Below are 15,645 nucleotides of genomic sequence, written 5' to 3' on the forward strand. Positions count from 1 at the left end.
AAGTCAATTCCACCTCATAGGGACCAAGAAGGACAGGGTAGACCTGCTCCTGTGGGTTTCCAAGACTGTAAATCTTGATGGATTTACTCTTCTGTGGAATGGCTGGTGGTTTTGAACTGCTGACCTTGTGGTTAGCAGCCCATTCATAACCCATTAAGTCACTAGGGCTCCAAGGGCAAATGGTATGTATTCATTTTTAAAGGTAGACAAGAGATCCTCCTCTCTTGATGACGTTCTGTTACTTGATAACACAAGGTAAAACCTTAACTGCTACGCATACCTGTTGTTACAGTTTTATTCTATAAAACTCATATCACCAAATACCAAGATAGTATACAAATGTTTCAAAACCACACATTTGTTTTTGCAAACATTAATACGCATGATTTAATTTGGTGAGTGTTTATTGAGAGAGAACTATGTGCCGAAGGTGGTGTCAGGCATCAGGAACTGAAAAACCAAATCAAGAAAGAACCACTTCCCGAGACATAGCTCCTGCCCTCCCCGGCCCTCCCAGGTCAGCAGGTGGGAGACATGATGACACAGGCCACCACAGTCAGGGTGATATGGGTTCTACAGGGAAAGTACAAGATGTTAGCATTGTGTTCAGTTCCATTGTTTCCTTCCAAGATTCTTTTTCTTTAAAAATCCTGAAGTTAAAAAAAAAAAAAATCCCGAGGTTTAAAAATTTTTTGTTTCTAGTTTTAAAGACCATTAATATCCGGAATGAAGACCTATTTTCTATGATACAGCTGGGTGGTTAACGTACAAGGAAACTGCTCTGGTCCTAACTCTTGAAAGCATGTGAAACACCCGAGAGAGTCAACAGTAAGTTTCCTTGCCTAGGTCCCAAAGATTCTTATTCACTAGTCTTCGGTGATGCCCAAGAATCAATTTAATCGGGTGATTAGAACACACAGCCATAGTTGAGATGAACCATAACCCTCACTTCCCATTGCCTCAACATTTGACACCAATAATAAAAACGTGCTTCCTTCCTCAATGACTTTAGTTAAGTATTCTTTTTGGAAATTCTTCAGTGCCTCTGCACAATATTTAAGGCTTCCCTTTCCTGCGCTGGTCCCTGGTAGAGATATCGCTTATTCTCAACACCTCAGGTTTCCAGAACGTGGGACATTCATTTCTCTCCCATCACCTTTGGGCCTGGAGAGGTTAGACGTTCATCTGCCTCTCACTCTTCCCCAATTGCGCTGGAGAAACTCATATGCGTGGCTGGATATTGACATCCACTGGGCCATATGGCACAAAGCAGTAGGTGTGTACTTTGCCTTAAACACGAGAACCATGTTCCACATGTCTTCTTTGAGGTTTACCCCAAAGAGGTTGGAGAAATAACTGATTGATGCTTATTGGGTGATCATAATATACCAGGTGCTGTTCCAAGTATTTTTGTGTAAATTAATTCATTCCATACCCTCATCAACCCCATTAAATACATTGTTTGGTTACACTGTTTCAGAGATATAGAAGCTAAGGTTTGGTGAGATTAAGTCACACTTGAATTTCGATCCAGATAATCTCAACTTCCCTCAAACCTACTCTCTTGATTCCTGGTAAACAGGTTCTAGGTTGGGCCATTCACTATTAATTATTCACGTGCTCCTGGCCTTCTCCACTCTACTCATAACCTAGTCTAGGGTTCTCCACACAGCTGGCTGCATAGGCCGACTGCAAGCCTGCTTTGTGGCCACGACTCTACACCCATGTTGGTCTAGGAAGGTCTCGAATTGAGAAGAGGGATGATGGTTAGTAGCAACAGTTTCCTCACAACATGGGCCAAGTGTTGGTTTTGTTGTCTGTTAGTGCTTTTGTTTCCTTGTACTTTTTTTCTACTTATTGATCTTCGAATGAAAAGAAATCTCGTCAACCCTGGCGCTGTGCGGATGTATTTCTAAATGGTGGCTTGCTGTATAATTGGATGACCAGACTACATGTATATCTCCATACAACAGAGAAGAACTTCGGCTTTCCGATGTGGGAGGCCCACTGAGTAGTACTGCATTCATTCTTTGCCATGCTGATCGATGCATACACGCATACGTTTCTGTTGGGTATCGATGCAGGAGACAGACTGATAGGAGCGTGTGTGACCTTCTGGAATCTAGGGCTCTGGGCATGGATAGTCTCACCCTTAGTAATGATGATAAGACACCATGAGCAGCAAAGCAAAATCGCTGAGGTAACTCAGTACCGTTTCTTTTGGCTTGATTCAACAAGCCAGCATATCTTCATGGTTAGCAATATATTGAAATGAGATATCAGAAAAAAAATTTGAAGGAGCGTGTCTAAGAAACACTGAACGAAAATGAAGTACCTTCATTTGATTATCACTGAAAATATTTTCAACTTATTGAGTGTTTAAAGAAAACAAATCAGTTTCCACACGAATCACACTCTGCCAAGTCTCTGAAGATGGCACATCTTGGAAGAAGCACAGGGTACTGGAAATCGGACCATGACCCGGAAAGCATCTCCAAGAAAATCATAATCTGAAAAGAGAACCACATAACTGTGAATGATGAGGTTGTCTTTTAAAGGGATCCATTACCAGAGCAAGGAGTCTGAAACAGGACTGTGAACAATGACAAAAAGCCTGGGTCTCGCGTGTCCCAGAGGCCCAGACACACCCCGGCTCTGCCGCTGACTCAAGCGCTCATTACCTCGCAGGGCTGCAGATTCCAAATTCTAGCACTTTTATAAAATTTTATACTGACCCACTAATAATCAACAACTTTGTATGTGTACATCATAAAAATGTAAGCTGCGAAAGAATCTAACCATGAGGAAAATCAGTCTGTCCCTCAACCCCCAGCTTCCATGCTTAGAACAGTTACTTACCAATCGCTTGGTTATATTTCCAGAAATAGTATGCGTTTATTACAGGCAGAATGCATGTGTTTTTATGTGCATATATTTTTAACTTTTAATTTGAAAACATGACACACATAGAAAAATACATCAGATATCCAGCTTAATGAATCACTATAAAGTACTCATCTATGTAAATAACACCCAGGTCAGGAAAAAGAGTATTGCCATATTTCCTAAACCATCGCCTGTTTTTAGGTGCCATTGAGTAAATTCTGGCTCATAGTGACCACATGTGTGCAGAATAGAAATGCTTCATATGATTTCTATGGCTGTGACCTTTGGGAAGAAAACCACCATGTCTGTCTTCCAATCAGGCTTGTAGCCGAGTGCCTAACTGTTTGTGTAGTGGAGGGGTGGCGTTTATCACAAGTTTGTGTGGAAATGGAGTTCGGGATTCTTGCTTTGACTTTTGATGGCATCGGAAGTTTATGAAGCAGCTGAATAATACTCGTGATTCAAATAATAATACTTGCGATTCAAATAACATTAGTTGTTATTGAAATTAGTTTACCACAGCATAAGGCCTACAAATGAGCCTTGCGACTTTAGATTGAATTCATTAAGAATCATTACTGTAGTGAAATTAAGTGCTTGATTTGCCTCTTCTATTCATAGTCTTTGTAAATTTTACCAAACGACTGGTTGGGATCATGGAAATAGAGTGTATGGAATGCCAATATGGGGATTGGTCCCTTTTTTCTTTCCTATTTGTTTTAAAATGAGCCATCTCGAAAGTAGAAATGGGGTCTGTCTCTACCATCAAGAAAGAAGGCCGGGAGTAGAGAGCATCATTCGAACCCCGAGATCTTTAGGCACTGAGCTTCCTTGATCTAGAAGACAGAATGATTTGACACCAATGGATGGCAGAGGAGGAAGCAACAGAACTAAGAGCCATAGCGCAAGGCAGAGCAGTGGGTTTCCTGGCCCGTGGAATGAGTACAATTGAGTGCTTTCAGGCAGGAGGCTCAGTCCGGGCACTTGAAAGTAGGGGAGCTAACTTCGCTAGGGGTGAGTGCCTTCAGGCCGTGGTTTACAGTGCGGTGGGGTGCCCTTGGGGCTTTTAGCGACAGTGCTAAAGGAGCTTCGTGGCACTGCCTGATCAGGACAGAGGCCAAGGGGTTCCATAGCTGAGAGCCCAAAGACCAGTGATTTGCCTGAGGGCATGGCTGGACAGAGGTGCTCCTGATGAACTGTATCCTGGGCATTTCTGATCTTGAATTGTAACTTGTTGAATTCCCAAATAAACCCCATAATTGTGATTATTGCTTGTGAGTTCTGAGTGGCCATTGGAATGAATTATAAATGCCCTGGGAGAAGAAGAGTGTTGTGGGGAGGGATGGCTGGTGTTAGAACTGGTAAAGAGAATTAGAGGGTGGAGGCATGTGTGACCTTTGCCTCATAGGAGTCAGCTTCCTCGATGCTGATTTTGATTCTCCTTCCCGTGAGAAGTCAGATCTTGCCCCCGACGCTTCTTAGAGTACCAAGCTAAAGCTAATTTCCAACTCCATTAAAATCGTCAACAAATAAAATTGTTCTTTAAAAATTCAACAATAGTAGTTGGTGGTAGTTTTCCTATTTAGAAATTTGTCACTCTTGGTCCTGGACTAAAAAAAAAAAATGCACTAAAACTTTACTACTGATGAACCATCAACGTTCAGTGTAGTTGGTCAAGTCTGTATATTCCTTTTCTGTTTCTGACAGAAAAAAATTATAGAGCTGACCTGGATTAAGCCCACGGAAATAGGTTTGCCATTGACACTAGTGGTTCAATGGATAATAGAGAAAATCATTTCTCAACCAAAAAAGGGCGCGTCTACCAAGAACCTAAAGCTCACATTCTGAGGGGAAAATTTACCTTATGCTTGGCATTTCTCTAGATTCCAATCCATCACGATAGGCCGCAGAGACGCTGAGAGCCAGGTCTATCAAGTGAACCAGAACATTAGGGATGGATGTACTCCTCAGTACAATCAGCAAAATGAGAACAAAAGGACAGATTTTGCCCAAAACACAAAGCTCGGGAGGTAGGAAGAGGTAAGGAAGAAGGACAAATGGAAGGAGAAGCCCAGAAAAATAAGGTGGGGAGAATGTTGCTACATTGAGGAGATTGTAACTAATGTCGTGAAACAAAATGTGCACAAATTATAGTTGGAAACGAATTTTCTCTGTTAACTTTCACTTAAGCTACAATTAAAAGTAGAAAGTTAAACAATCAAAATAGGTCTACTGATTTTTATGTTTCCTCTAGTAAAGTGACCGGCAATAACAGCTCATGTGGAAAGAACTTGATCCTTACTATAATTTTTGTTCACATCCTCTGCTTCCAGAGCGCTCCAATATCTTTAAATGTATGCCATGTAAGATGCATCCATTATCTTATCTACTATTTGCAGCAAGAGGATGACGTAGAATTTCCGCCTAAATCATAATTGGAATTATAAAATTATACATTACTTGTCTATGGTGGGAACCCTGTGGCATTGTGGGTTATCTTTGGGCAGCTAACCACAAGGCCAGGGTTTGAAAACACCAGCTGCTCCGAAGGGGAAAGACAAGGTTTTCTACCCGCATCAAGAGTTACAGTCTTCCAGAACATGGAAAAAGACAGAAAACTCCCAAACTCTTTCTATGACTTTGATACCTAAAGCGGGCAAGGATCCCACAAGAATTGGTCACTACAGACAAACATCCCTAACGAACATTGATGCAAAAATCGTACCCAAATACTGGCCAATAGGGTACAAAATCATGCACGACTTTTGGGCTTACATTGTCTGCTTCCCTAAGTTCTTAGAACACAGATGAGCACTCTAGCTTTACTTGTTATGACACATAACCACCTGTTAAAAGAAACCATCAAAATAGAGACCCGTTTTCTGAATGATAAGAATTCTCCTGCCAAACTCTATTCTCAGCAATTTCAGCAACAAACTCTAGAAACAAGCCAAAATCTACCAGTCTGAATAGCAATGCTTCAGTTTTCTGCCCAATAGATCATCTTTTCATAGTGTGATCAGTGTCAGCATAGCGCCAAATGGAGCGATCTTGCTTCTCTTCCTCTCCGTATTGCTTTCATTGCGATACAATTGCAGATGAGAATTCAAACCGACCTTAGCTGAAGTACTCCTGCGGCGCTTCCTCTTCAGGTGCGGAGTTTTCCGCAGGCTCTTCCTTGGCAGCGTTCTTTTTGAGCATGGCTTCCGTGTATTCATGGATGACCTCATGGGCGGCAAGAATGTGCTTCCGCTGTGCATTCCTCACTGTACCAAAGGTGACAGAAATATGTTTACTCTGCAGGCTCCCATGAGGCTGTTCCCCAAAGTGTTTAAGCGAATAGTGATACAAGCGGTGGTCTGCAAAACACATTCTCTCACTTGGGTTGATGGGGTTACGTAAAAATCATCTGCTCTCTCAAAGACCCAACACAAAACAAGCAAAATTCCTATCAATGGGAATGAGGAGGAGGGCAGAGTAGAGACTCAAAGCCCATCAGTAGTCCATTGGCTATCCCCTGTCAGAAGGGCCACAAGGAAGAGAAGAGCCAGTCAGGGTGCAGCATAGCACCGATGAAACACACAACGTTCCTCTTGTTCTTTAGTGCTTCACCCCCAACTACCATGGCCCCAATTCTATCTTAAAAATCTGGCTAGACCAGAACATGTCTACTGGTGCATATAAGAACTCATAACACAGGGCATCCAGAACAGATAAACCCCTCAGGACCAATAAGGGGAACAGTGATAGTAGGAAGGTAAGGGGGGGGGTACTAAAGGGGAACCTATTACAATTATCAATGTATGCCCCTCCTCCCAGGGGGATGGACAGCAGAAAAGTGGGTGAAATGAGACAGTGGTAGTAGTAAGACATGAAAAAAAAGAATCATTTATAAATTATTAAGGGGCATGGAAGAGAGGGCAGGTAAGGGAGAGAAAAAATGAGGAGCTGATGCCAGGGGCTCAAGTAGAAAGAAAATGTTTGGAAAAGATGATGACAGCATGCGTACAGAGCGTTTGACACAATGGATATGTGTATGGATTGTGATAAGAGCTGTGAGAGCCCCCATTAAAAATCATGTGCCCTCTGTCTTATAAAAATATATTCTAAGGTAAAACAAACCCCAAATAATTTCTTCTTGCTACCCCTGTTCTCGTTATCTGGGTCAGGTGCCTCTGTTCCTACTCCCGGAATGCCTGCCAAGCCCACGTCTTCCAAGACCAGTCCACATTGACCTCACTAGAGGTTTCCCAACTATTCAGGACTGAAGCGCTCTACACAATGTAAGTTCTGTTGTCAACGAAGATGATAGCGACTTAGCGGCAGAGACCGTGTTTCTTACTTCCTAATCCCTTTCTTTTTAAGTGTCCAAACTATAGACAGCACTAAGCATCTAAGTTCTTGGAGTCCTGGTAGTGCTGTGGGCTAGGCATTGGGCTAATAATTTTACAGTCTCAAAGCCCTACCTACCCTTTAGAGCAGCTGTTTTTAACCTGTTGGGTTGTGACCCCTTTGGGGGTAGAATGACCTTTTCAGAAGGGTCGCCCGATTCATAACAGCAGCAAAATGACAGTTATGAAGTAGCAACGAAAATAATTTTATGATTGGGGTCACCACAACTTGAGAAACTGTATTAAAGGGTCGTGGCCTTAGGAAGGTTGAGAACCACTGCTTTATGGCATCATAAATCAGAGTTGATTTGATGGCAGTATGTTTGGGTTTCTGGAAGCCCTTGGAGAAGAGTTATAGTGAGATGATGATGACGATAGACACTGTGTCCACCAATCTCAGGTGGGTCTTCCTCTTCTTCTTCATTGCCCCTCTACGTTACCAGGTGTGGTGTCCTCCTCCAGGAACGAATCCCTCCTAATAACATACTCAAAACACCTGAGGCAAAGTTTCATCATCCTTGCTTCTAAGGCACACTCTGGCTGCATTTCTCCTAAGATAGATTTGTTTGTTCTTCTGGAAGTCCGGGGTATATTCAGAATCCCTTTTTGCTACCGTAATTCAAATGCACCTAATTCATCTCCAGTTTCCCTCAGTCACTGCTCAGCTGTCACTTGCATAGGAAGTGGCAAAAATGCGATGGCTTGGTACAAGCACTCTTTAGTCCTCAAAGTGGCTTCTTTGCTTCTTAACACTTTAGAGCTCTTTTGGAGCAGATTTCCCGATTCAACACTTTGTCATTTGATTTACTGGTTGCTACTTCCGGGGTTCTCTTGACTACTGCTTCCATGAGCATTGCTTGTGGATTCAGACAAGAGGAAATGTGTGACAGCTTCGATCTCTGCGTCCTTTGTCATGATGTTACCTACTGGTCCAGTAGTAAGAATTCTGGTTTTCCTTTACATTGAGTTGAGGACTAAGGCTTGGTACAAGCCATGGTTATTTTCAAACCAAGTCAGGGCACTTTCAATTGCGTCATATTATTGTGAAAGCTGGACATTAGAAGAAGAATTGATGCATTTGTATTAAGGTGCTGGTGAAGAACGTCAAAAGTAGCATGGGATGCCAAAAGAACAAACGAGTCTGTCTTGGAGGAAGTACAGCTAGAAAGCTCCTTTGAGGCAAAGATGGCACGACTGTGTCTTACATGCTTTGAGCACTGTTATCAGAAGAGACCATTCCCTGGAGAAGGACACCGTGCTTGGTAAAGTAGAGGGGCATCGTAAGACAGGAATTTTGATGAGGCGGACTGACACAGCGGCTGCATCGATGGCCAGACATAGGAACAGATGTGAGGATGGTGCAGGCAGTGTTTTGTTCTGTTGTGCACAGGGTCACTATGAGCTGGAACTGATTCAATGGCACCCAACAACAGCAACGACAACTTCTATGGTTGTTAATTGTGGATCAGAAAAAAACTAAACTCTTGAAACCTCAATATTTTTTCAGTTTATCATGATGTTGCTTATTCATCCACTTGCGAGGATTTTTGTTTTCTTTAAGGTGAAGTCTGAGCTGTACGGAAGGCTGTATTCTTTGAGAGTCTTCAGTCAGTGCTTCAGGTCTTCTTCGCGTTCGGCGCGCATAAAGCAGGTCAAGTCTTCCTCTGAGCCTCCTGCCGTCTACTTCTCCATATAGTCCCTTCCTCAAGTTATTTGCTCATCCTCATACGGCTTGAGCAAGTCTGATGAGAGGATACAATTTTGACGCCCCCTTTTCCTGATTTTAAACCATTCTGTACCTCTGTTCTGTTTAAACAACTGCCTGCTGGGGTAGGATCAAGGTCCTCATGAGAATAACTAAGTATTCTGGAATTCTCGCTCTTCAAACTGATATCCATATTTTGTTGTTATGATCCACACAGTCGAATGCCTTTACAGTCAATAAAACTTATCTCTCTGGTATTCTGTTTTCAGCCAAGATCCATCTGGCTTCTGGTTGTCATTAGGTGCCATCAAGTCAGTTCAAGGGCCTGCCTCTGCTTGCTGCCCCTCTACTTTTCCAAGCACGAGGTCCTTCTCCAGGGAATGGTCTCCCTGATAACATGTGCAAAGTACGTGAGACCAAGTTTTGCCACCTTCACTTCTAAGGAGCATTTCTGGCTGCACTTCTTCGGAGACAGGTTTGTTTGTTCTTTGGGCAGTGCATGGTACTTTCAATATTCCTCACCGGCACCACACTTCAAATGTGGCAATTCTGCTTTGGCCTTATTTAACGCCCAACTTTCCCATGCATATGAGGCATTTGAAAATACCAGGGCTTGGGTCAGGACCATTGTGGTAGTTACATAATCTGGTGTCAGTTTGGGACTTGAGAGGATTAAGAGTGAAGGGGTGGAGTCTAGTCCGTCAATTGGATCATAGCCAGTGAGGCCTCTGTGTGAGCATGGCCTTGTCCTGAGAATTCTGGGAACTCCTCAATTTTCCTCCTTGGAGATGGGAGACATTTTCTCTCTCTCTTCACTCCCTTGGAGACTCTCTACTGAGAAGACACAAGGCTGTCTCCCTATGAGACATCCCTGAGGAGAAGCCACAAGATCTACCCTGATGCAACCAGACCTCTGAAGCCAGAGAAGCTGCATAGAGACCCCTGCCAGCGCTGAGATGCTTACAACACCACTGAATCCAAAGACTTTCTACCCACTGGCCTGTGATCGTCCTGCATTCAGCGTCATTGCATGTGTTTATAAATCTGAAGAGGACTTTATAGATTGGTATTGGACATATGGGCCAATGTCGGACTTATGGACTTGATCTGAGCTGGGTTGGGATGTTTTCTCAATATTCAGTTGCTCTTGTATATGAAGTTCTTTCTTATACACAAATGAGTTTCTATGGATTGGTTTCTCTAGTCTACCTGAACACATCCGTCTTAGTGCTCAAAGTAACATCCTTGCTTTGCCAGACTCTAAAGAGGTCTTGTGCAGCAGATTTACCCAATGCAAAATGTCATTTTATCCGACTGCTGCTTCCATGAACATTGATTGTGGATCCAAGCAAGACTAAATCCTCAACAACTTCAATCTTTGCTCCACTTGCCATGATGTTACGTCTTGGTCAAGTCATGAGGACTTGGGTCTCCTTTTCATTGAGCTGTAAGATCCATCTGGCTTCCGCAATGGTATTCCTGTGTTCTAGATCCTCTTCAGAGTCCAGCTTGACCTTCTGGAAGCTCCCTGTCAATATATTGCTGTAACCATTTTTTAATTATCTTTAGGCAAACTTTATGTACACGTGCTATTGATTATACTGTTTGATAATTTCCATATTCTGTTGAATTGCCTTTCTTTGGAGAGGGTACACATTTGGATCTCTTCCATTCAGTTGGCCAGTAGTTGTCTTCCAAATTTCGTGGCATAGATTCATGAATGCTCCCAGTATTGCATCTACGGGTTGAAACATTCTCAATTCACATTTCATCAAGTCCTGTAGTCTTGTTTTTTAGCAAATTCCAGTGAAGTTTGGACTTCTTCCAAGACCATCAGTTCTTGATCATATGTTTCCTCCTGAAATGGCTGGATGTTGACCAGTTCTTTTTGGTAGAGTGACTATGTGTATTCCTTCCATCTTCCCTTGATGCTTCCTGCATCTTCCAATATCTTGCCCATAGATCCTTAAATAGTTCAACCCAAGGCTTGATTCTCCCCGCCGGGTGTTTCCTTCCCTTTTGGATTTCTAATTCCAAGTCTTTTCACATTTCATTATAATACTTTACTTTCTCTCCTCCAGCTGACCTTTGAAATCTTCTATTCAGCCCATTATATTATCATTTATTTCATTCCCTGTAGCTACTCTACCTTCAAGCACATGCACATTTCAGGGTATTGTTTGTATCACCATTTTCATACAAGGAAACTAGGCACACAGAGACTGGGAAGCAGTTCGAGGATTTCTACTTTCATAAAGAATTAGTCTCACACTCCCACGGGGCAGCTTTACAGTGTCTTACAGAGTGGCTCTGAGTCGCACTTGATTCCACAGCAGTGAGTGAGTGTGTGAGTGAGTGAGTGAGTGTGTGTGAGTGACTGAGAGTGTGAATGAGTGTGTGAGAGTGAGTGTGTGAGTGTGTGAGTGACTGAGAGTGTGAATGAGTGTGTGAGAGTGAGTGTGGGTGAGAGTGAGTATGTGAGAGTGAGTGTGTGAGTGCGAGAGTGAGTGTGTGAGTGGTGAGTGAGTGAATTTGCATGAGTGTGGGTGAACATGTGTGTGTGAGTGAGGGAGTGTGTGAGTGAATGCAAGTGAGTGAGAGTGTGAATGTGTTAGTGACTGAGTGTGAGTGTGTGAGTGTGTAAGTGGTGAGTGAATTTGCGTGTGTTAGTGAGTGAGTGTATGTGTGAGGCTGAGTGTGTTTGTGAGTGTGAGTGACTGTGTCAGAGAGTGAGTATGTGTGACTGTGTGTGAGTATGTAATTGTGTGTGTGAGTGTGTGTGTGAGTGTGTGTGAGTGGTGAGTGAGTGAATTCCTGTGTTAGTGAGTGTATGTGTGAGACTGAGTGTGTGTGGCGAGTGTGTTTGTGAGTGTGAGTGAGTGAATGTGTGTGAGTGTGAGTGAGTATGTCAGAGAGTGTGTGTGTGAGTGCGTAACTGTGTGTGTGAGTGTTTGAGTGAGTGAGTGTGTGAGTGAATGTGTGAGTGATAGCCAGATATACTCTCAGCTGACCCAGAGACGGTGGCACGGGCAGAACAGCAGCGTGGAATCTCTAGGCATCCCAACACACAAGGTGAACTCACCCTGCCTCTAACGGGTTGCTATTGCTTGAAGAGCCTCTCAAAGTGTGCTTTACATAAGAGACAATCAATCCGATTTCTTTTCTGGGACTTGGTACCAATAAGCTTTCTCTCCAGTGAGGCTCGGAACCCGATGTTCTGTGAAGCTTATTAGAGCTGGGGTCTACCTTCACATCTGGAGTCAAGTGATTCCATTGGGGCTCCCACCGGGAAGGAGACCTGGAAACCCGCATGGACATAAGAAAACTCCACGAGTCTTCTTTAGAACTGCTCCCATAGCTCTGCACAGTTATACATTTCTGAGATATTTTGAAAAATTAAGCCTAAAATAAAGCATTTGCACTGGCTTACCTTTTTCTTTGACAGAGTCCTTCTGCACCTCTGGGATCAGGAAGCTATACACCAATTCAGCAACAATTTCCTCTGACTGATTCTGCATTCGACTGAAAAAAACAAAACAATGCATTTCTTTTGAGTCTAACTTGAGCTGCCAATTTACAAGTATACGTCAACTCTCCTTGCTTTTGTATGGAATTCCATGCTCAAAAGCCTCCATATCCTTTTCTTTGATTGAGTGACGGGGAACACTACAGGTGAGCGTGGTGGCATCGGTGGACATCTCATTGTGATCTCGGCTTGTGATTATGCTGCACATCAGGGACGGAACGTGAGCGATACGATCCATGCTACATGGGCTTATCCTCGGAAGCGAAGGAACGCAGGGCAGCTGTTCCGGGGGCAAGGAGCTCTTGCACAACTTTCTTCCATGGCTTTTCTCTTTTACTAGTTTATATTTTCATCTTTATTTACTATTGTTTTATCCAGGCCACGTTATTTCATTTTGTTCTTTATTGTTTGGTGGGTTTGCCAGTTTGCAAAGCACAGAAGGAGTGGATGCATAGAGATAAGAACTGATGCGAGGTTTGGTGGGGATGTAGGGGTAGGGGGAGATGGGGAGGGGGAGGGGAGTGGGGGAGTAAATAATGAGGGTGGGAGGTGGAGGGAGCACTAAAACGGAATGTGATCACACAACTCATTATAAAGGTGATTTAATCAGGGCGGCAAAGAAAGAGAAAACGTTCTAAAAGTGTAGTAATGACTGTACATATCTTCTTGATATGATTGAATGAGTGAATTATATGATATGTGGGTTATATGCCAATAAAACTATATTTAAAAGAAATTTAAAAAGAACACGGGGTAGGGAGTTCTGAAATGCTAGCTAAATTCCAAACCATGTAGCTCATACTCGTCCACATTGCCTTTATGCTTTGGACTGTTCTAAGAGTATGTAATATGAAATAATCCAGATTCCAGAGGATTACTGAGAATTCAATTCCCAGTGCTCTTAACATATGTGTTGGCTTCTAAGGCATTGTTCTAATACAAGAATGGACAATGAAGCACGCACTATCTGTTTGTTTCTCTTTGGGGTTGGGATCTTAAGCTATGTGGTAGTTATATAATCTGGTGTCAATTTGAAAGGATTATGAGTAAATGGGTGGAGTCTAGTCTGTCAATAAGGTCATAGCCAATGAGGCCTCTGTGTGGGCATGGCCTTCTCTTTAGAATTCTGGTAACTCCGAGATTTCCTCCTCAGAGGTGGGAAACAATCTCTCTCTCTGCTCATTCCCTGGGGGACATTGCAGCTGACAAGACACATGGAACTACCTAGTGCCCTGAGCTGGAGAAGCCACATGGACCCACCTGGTACAACCAGACCTCTGAAGCCAGAGAAGCCACATAGAGACCCCTGCCAGTGCTGAGATGCTTACAACACCACTGAATCCAAAGACTTTTTACCCACTGGTCTGTGATCTTCCTGCATTCAGCGTCATTACATGTGTTTCATGAGTCTGAAGAGGAATTTATAGATTGGTATTGGACATATCAGAGTTATGGGCTTGGACTGGGCTGGGATTTTTCCCCCCAATATTCAACTGCTCTTGTATATAAAGCTCTTTTCTATACATATGAGTGTGTCTATGGATTTGTTTCTCTAGTCTACCCAGACTAACACAAGCTCCTAGAAAAATACAAATATATAACAGCACATGGAGCGGGTCTTATTTACTCTCTGTTTTTTTGGTACATACTGGCTTTCCATTTCATAAGCGATGTCATTGATCTCCTGAGCCATCTTCTCAATTTCTGCCCTCGCTTGTTCATCTGCAGTATTTTCTTCGGTACTCAGTATTATGTCTTCCAGGTAGGAGGTGATGGTACTATGGTGGATTTTAATCACCTACAGAAAGCAAAATACCTCACTTACCAAGAACAGGAATGCTACTGAACACAAGACTGGAAAAATACACATTAGTTGACTTTTCTTGGCACATCCATTTAATTAGTTAATAAACCCTTCCGTCAATTTTCCTTTTCTTTCCCATCCAGTCAATCTGATTCTAATCCACCTACCTACTCATTCTGTGCACACCCCCCCCAAAACACACAACCAACCAAACACATCTGGTCCATTTTAGAATTGTGGTCCTACGCAGAGGTGGGCAATGCATCATTGGACAAAGACCCCTGGGAAAAGTATGCCTGGTTTAGATGCTGACTCTGTCCTTATCACCAGTGGGACTTGATTAAACTAGCTGAGCCAGAGATTACAAAGTGTCTTCCAGTAGCCCCTTTCCTGTTTTCTTCAGAAATAAGGGTAGAAGCCCAGGAAGTTAGCCCAGCATAAAGCCGACATTTCTTAGTATCCTTGGGAGCCACACATGGCTATAGGCCTAAATTCTGGCCAGCAGATGACATGCGCAGATAGGATTCTTAAAGGGAAAGAACTCGTTCTCTGTTGGTCTCTCAGCAAAAATCAAAACCAAAATCCTCAGTTGACTTTGCCTAGCATATCTATTGCATGCCTCAGGGATGGAAGAGCAGAAAGCCAGAAGGGTCCTGGGTCTCTGATTAATTCATCTAAGTATCACATCTTCCCTGGTCTGATCTGATTTTTATAATGTTTTCTTTAAGTTGTGACATAGAATACACATAACGAAAACTTTAGTGCCCCAAACTGGAAAGTGTATTGGATAAATGTAAGGTCGACACTCCAGTCACCATTGCTGATATCCCAGAAGGTCCCTGTGGCAGCTTCCTAACCAGAGGCCCTGTCCTCCTTCATGACTACCATGGGAAACACTTCGTGGCTTATCTTTATAGCTGTGCTCCTGAAGCGTGAAACCGTACATGAGTTTTGCCTGCTTACGGGGAGAGAGAAAGCAAGTGCCATAGCATCCAGGGCAGCAAACTTAATTTTGTATGTGTCTGTCCCCTCAACGAATGGCCAATTCCTCAGCGCTGGGACCCTTTTCTACGAGGCTATCTATTTCAGTATATTGGAGAAAACACGGGGACTTGGTGGCAATGCAGTATTGCTTGGCCCTGCTGCAGGGTTCCACGGATGTGCGTCTGTGTTTCCACCTGTAGAGTACCTCTCTGTAACTCTGGACCCCTAAGCCTTCCCTCTGGAAGGGTCCCAAGGACCAATTCCACACAGTATCAACAAATCAAACAAAATATGGTAGCTGAATGCCTACTGTGTAAAGCATGTGCTGCTGTTGGTGCAGCCGAGTTGG

General features: G+C 43.2%; 1 protein-coding gene across 1 annotated transcript in view; it reads right to left on the bottom strand.

Annotated features, from left to right (window-relative positions):
* Nucleotides 1-410: 410 nt before the first annotated feature.
* CFAP91 (cilia and flagella associated protein 91) overlaps nucleotides 411-15,645 on the bottom strand; it is a 66,307-nt gene continuing 51,072 nt past the window's right edge. The window contains exons 15-18 of the mRNA XM_075556366.1: nucleotides 14,158-14,306; nucleotides 12,413-12,504; nucleotides 6,003-6,152; nucleotides 411-2,510 (exon numbers count right to left, since the gene is read on the bottom strand). Coding sequence (XP_075412481.1) covers nucleotides 6,004-6,152; nucleotides 12,413-12,504; nucleotides 14,158-14,306 — 390 coding nt within the window. The 3' untranslated portion in view covers nucleotides 411-2,510; nucleotide 6,003. The remainder of the gene's footprint in view (nucleotides 2,511-6,002; nucleotides 6,153-12,412; nucleotides 12,505-14,157; nucleotides 14,307-15,645) is intronic.

This window comes from Tenrec ecaudatus, chromosome 8 (genome assembly GCF_050624435.1).
Source record: "Tenrec ecaudatus isolate mTenEca1 chromosome 8, mTenEca1.hap1, whole genome shotgun sequence".
Lineage (NCBI taxonomy): Eukaryota > Metazoa > Chordata > Mammalia > Afrosoricida > Tenrecidae > Tenrec > Tenrec ecaudatus.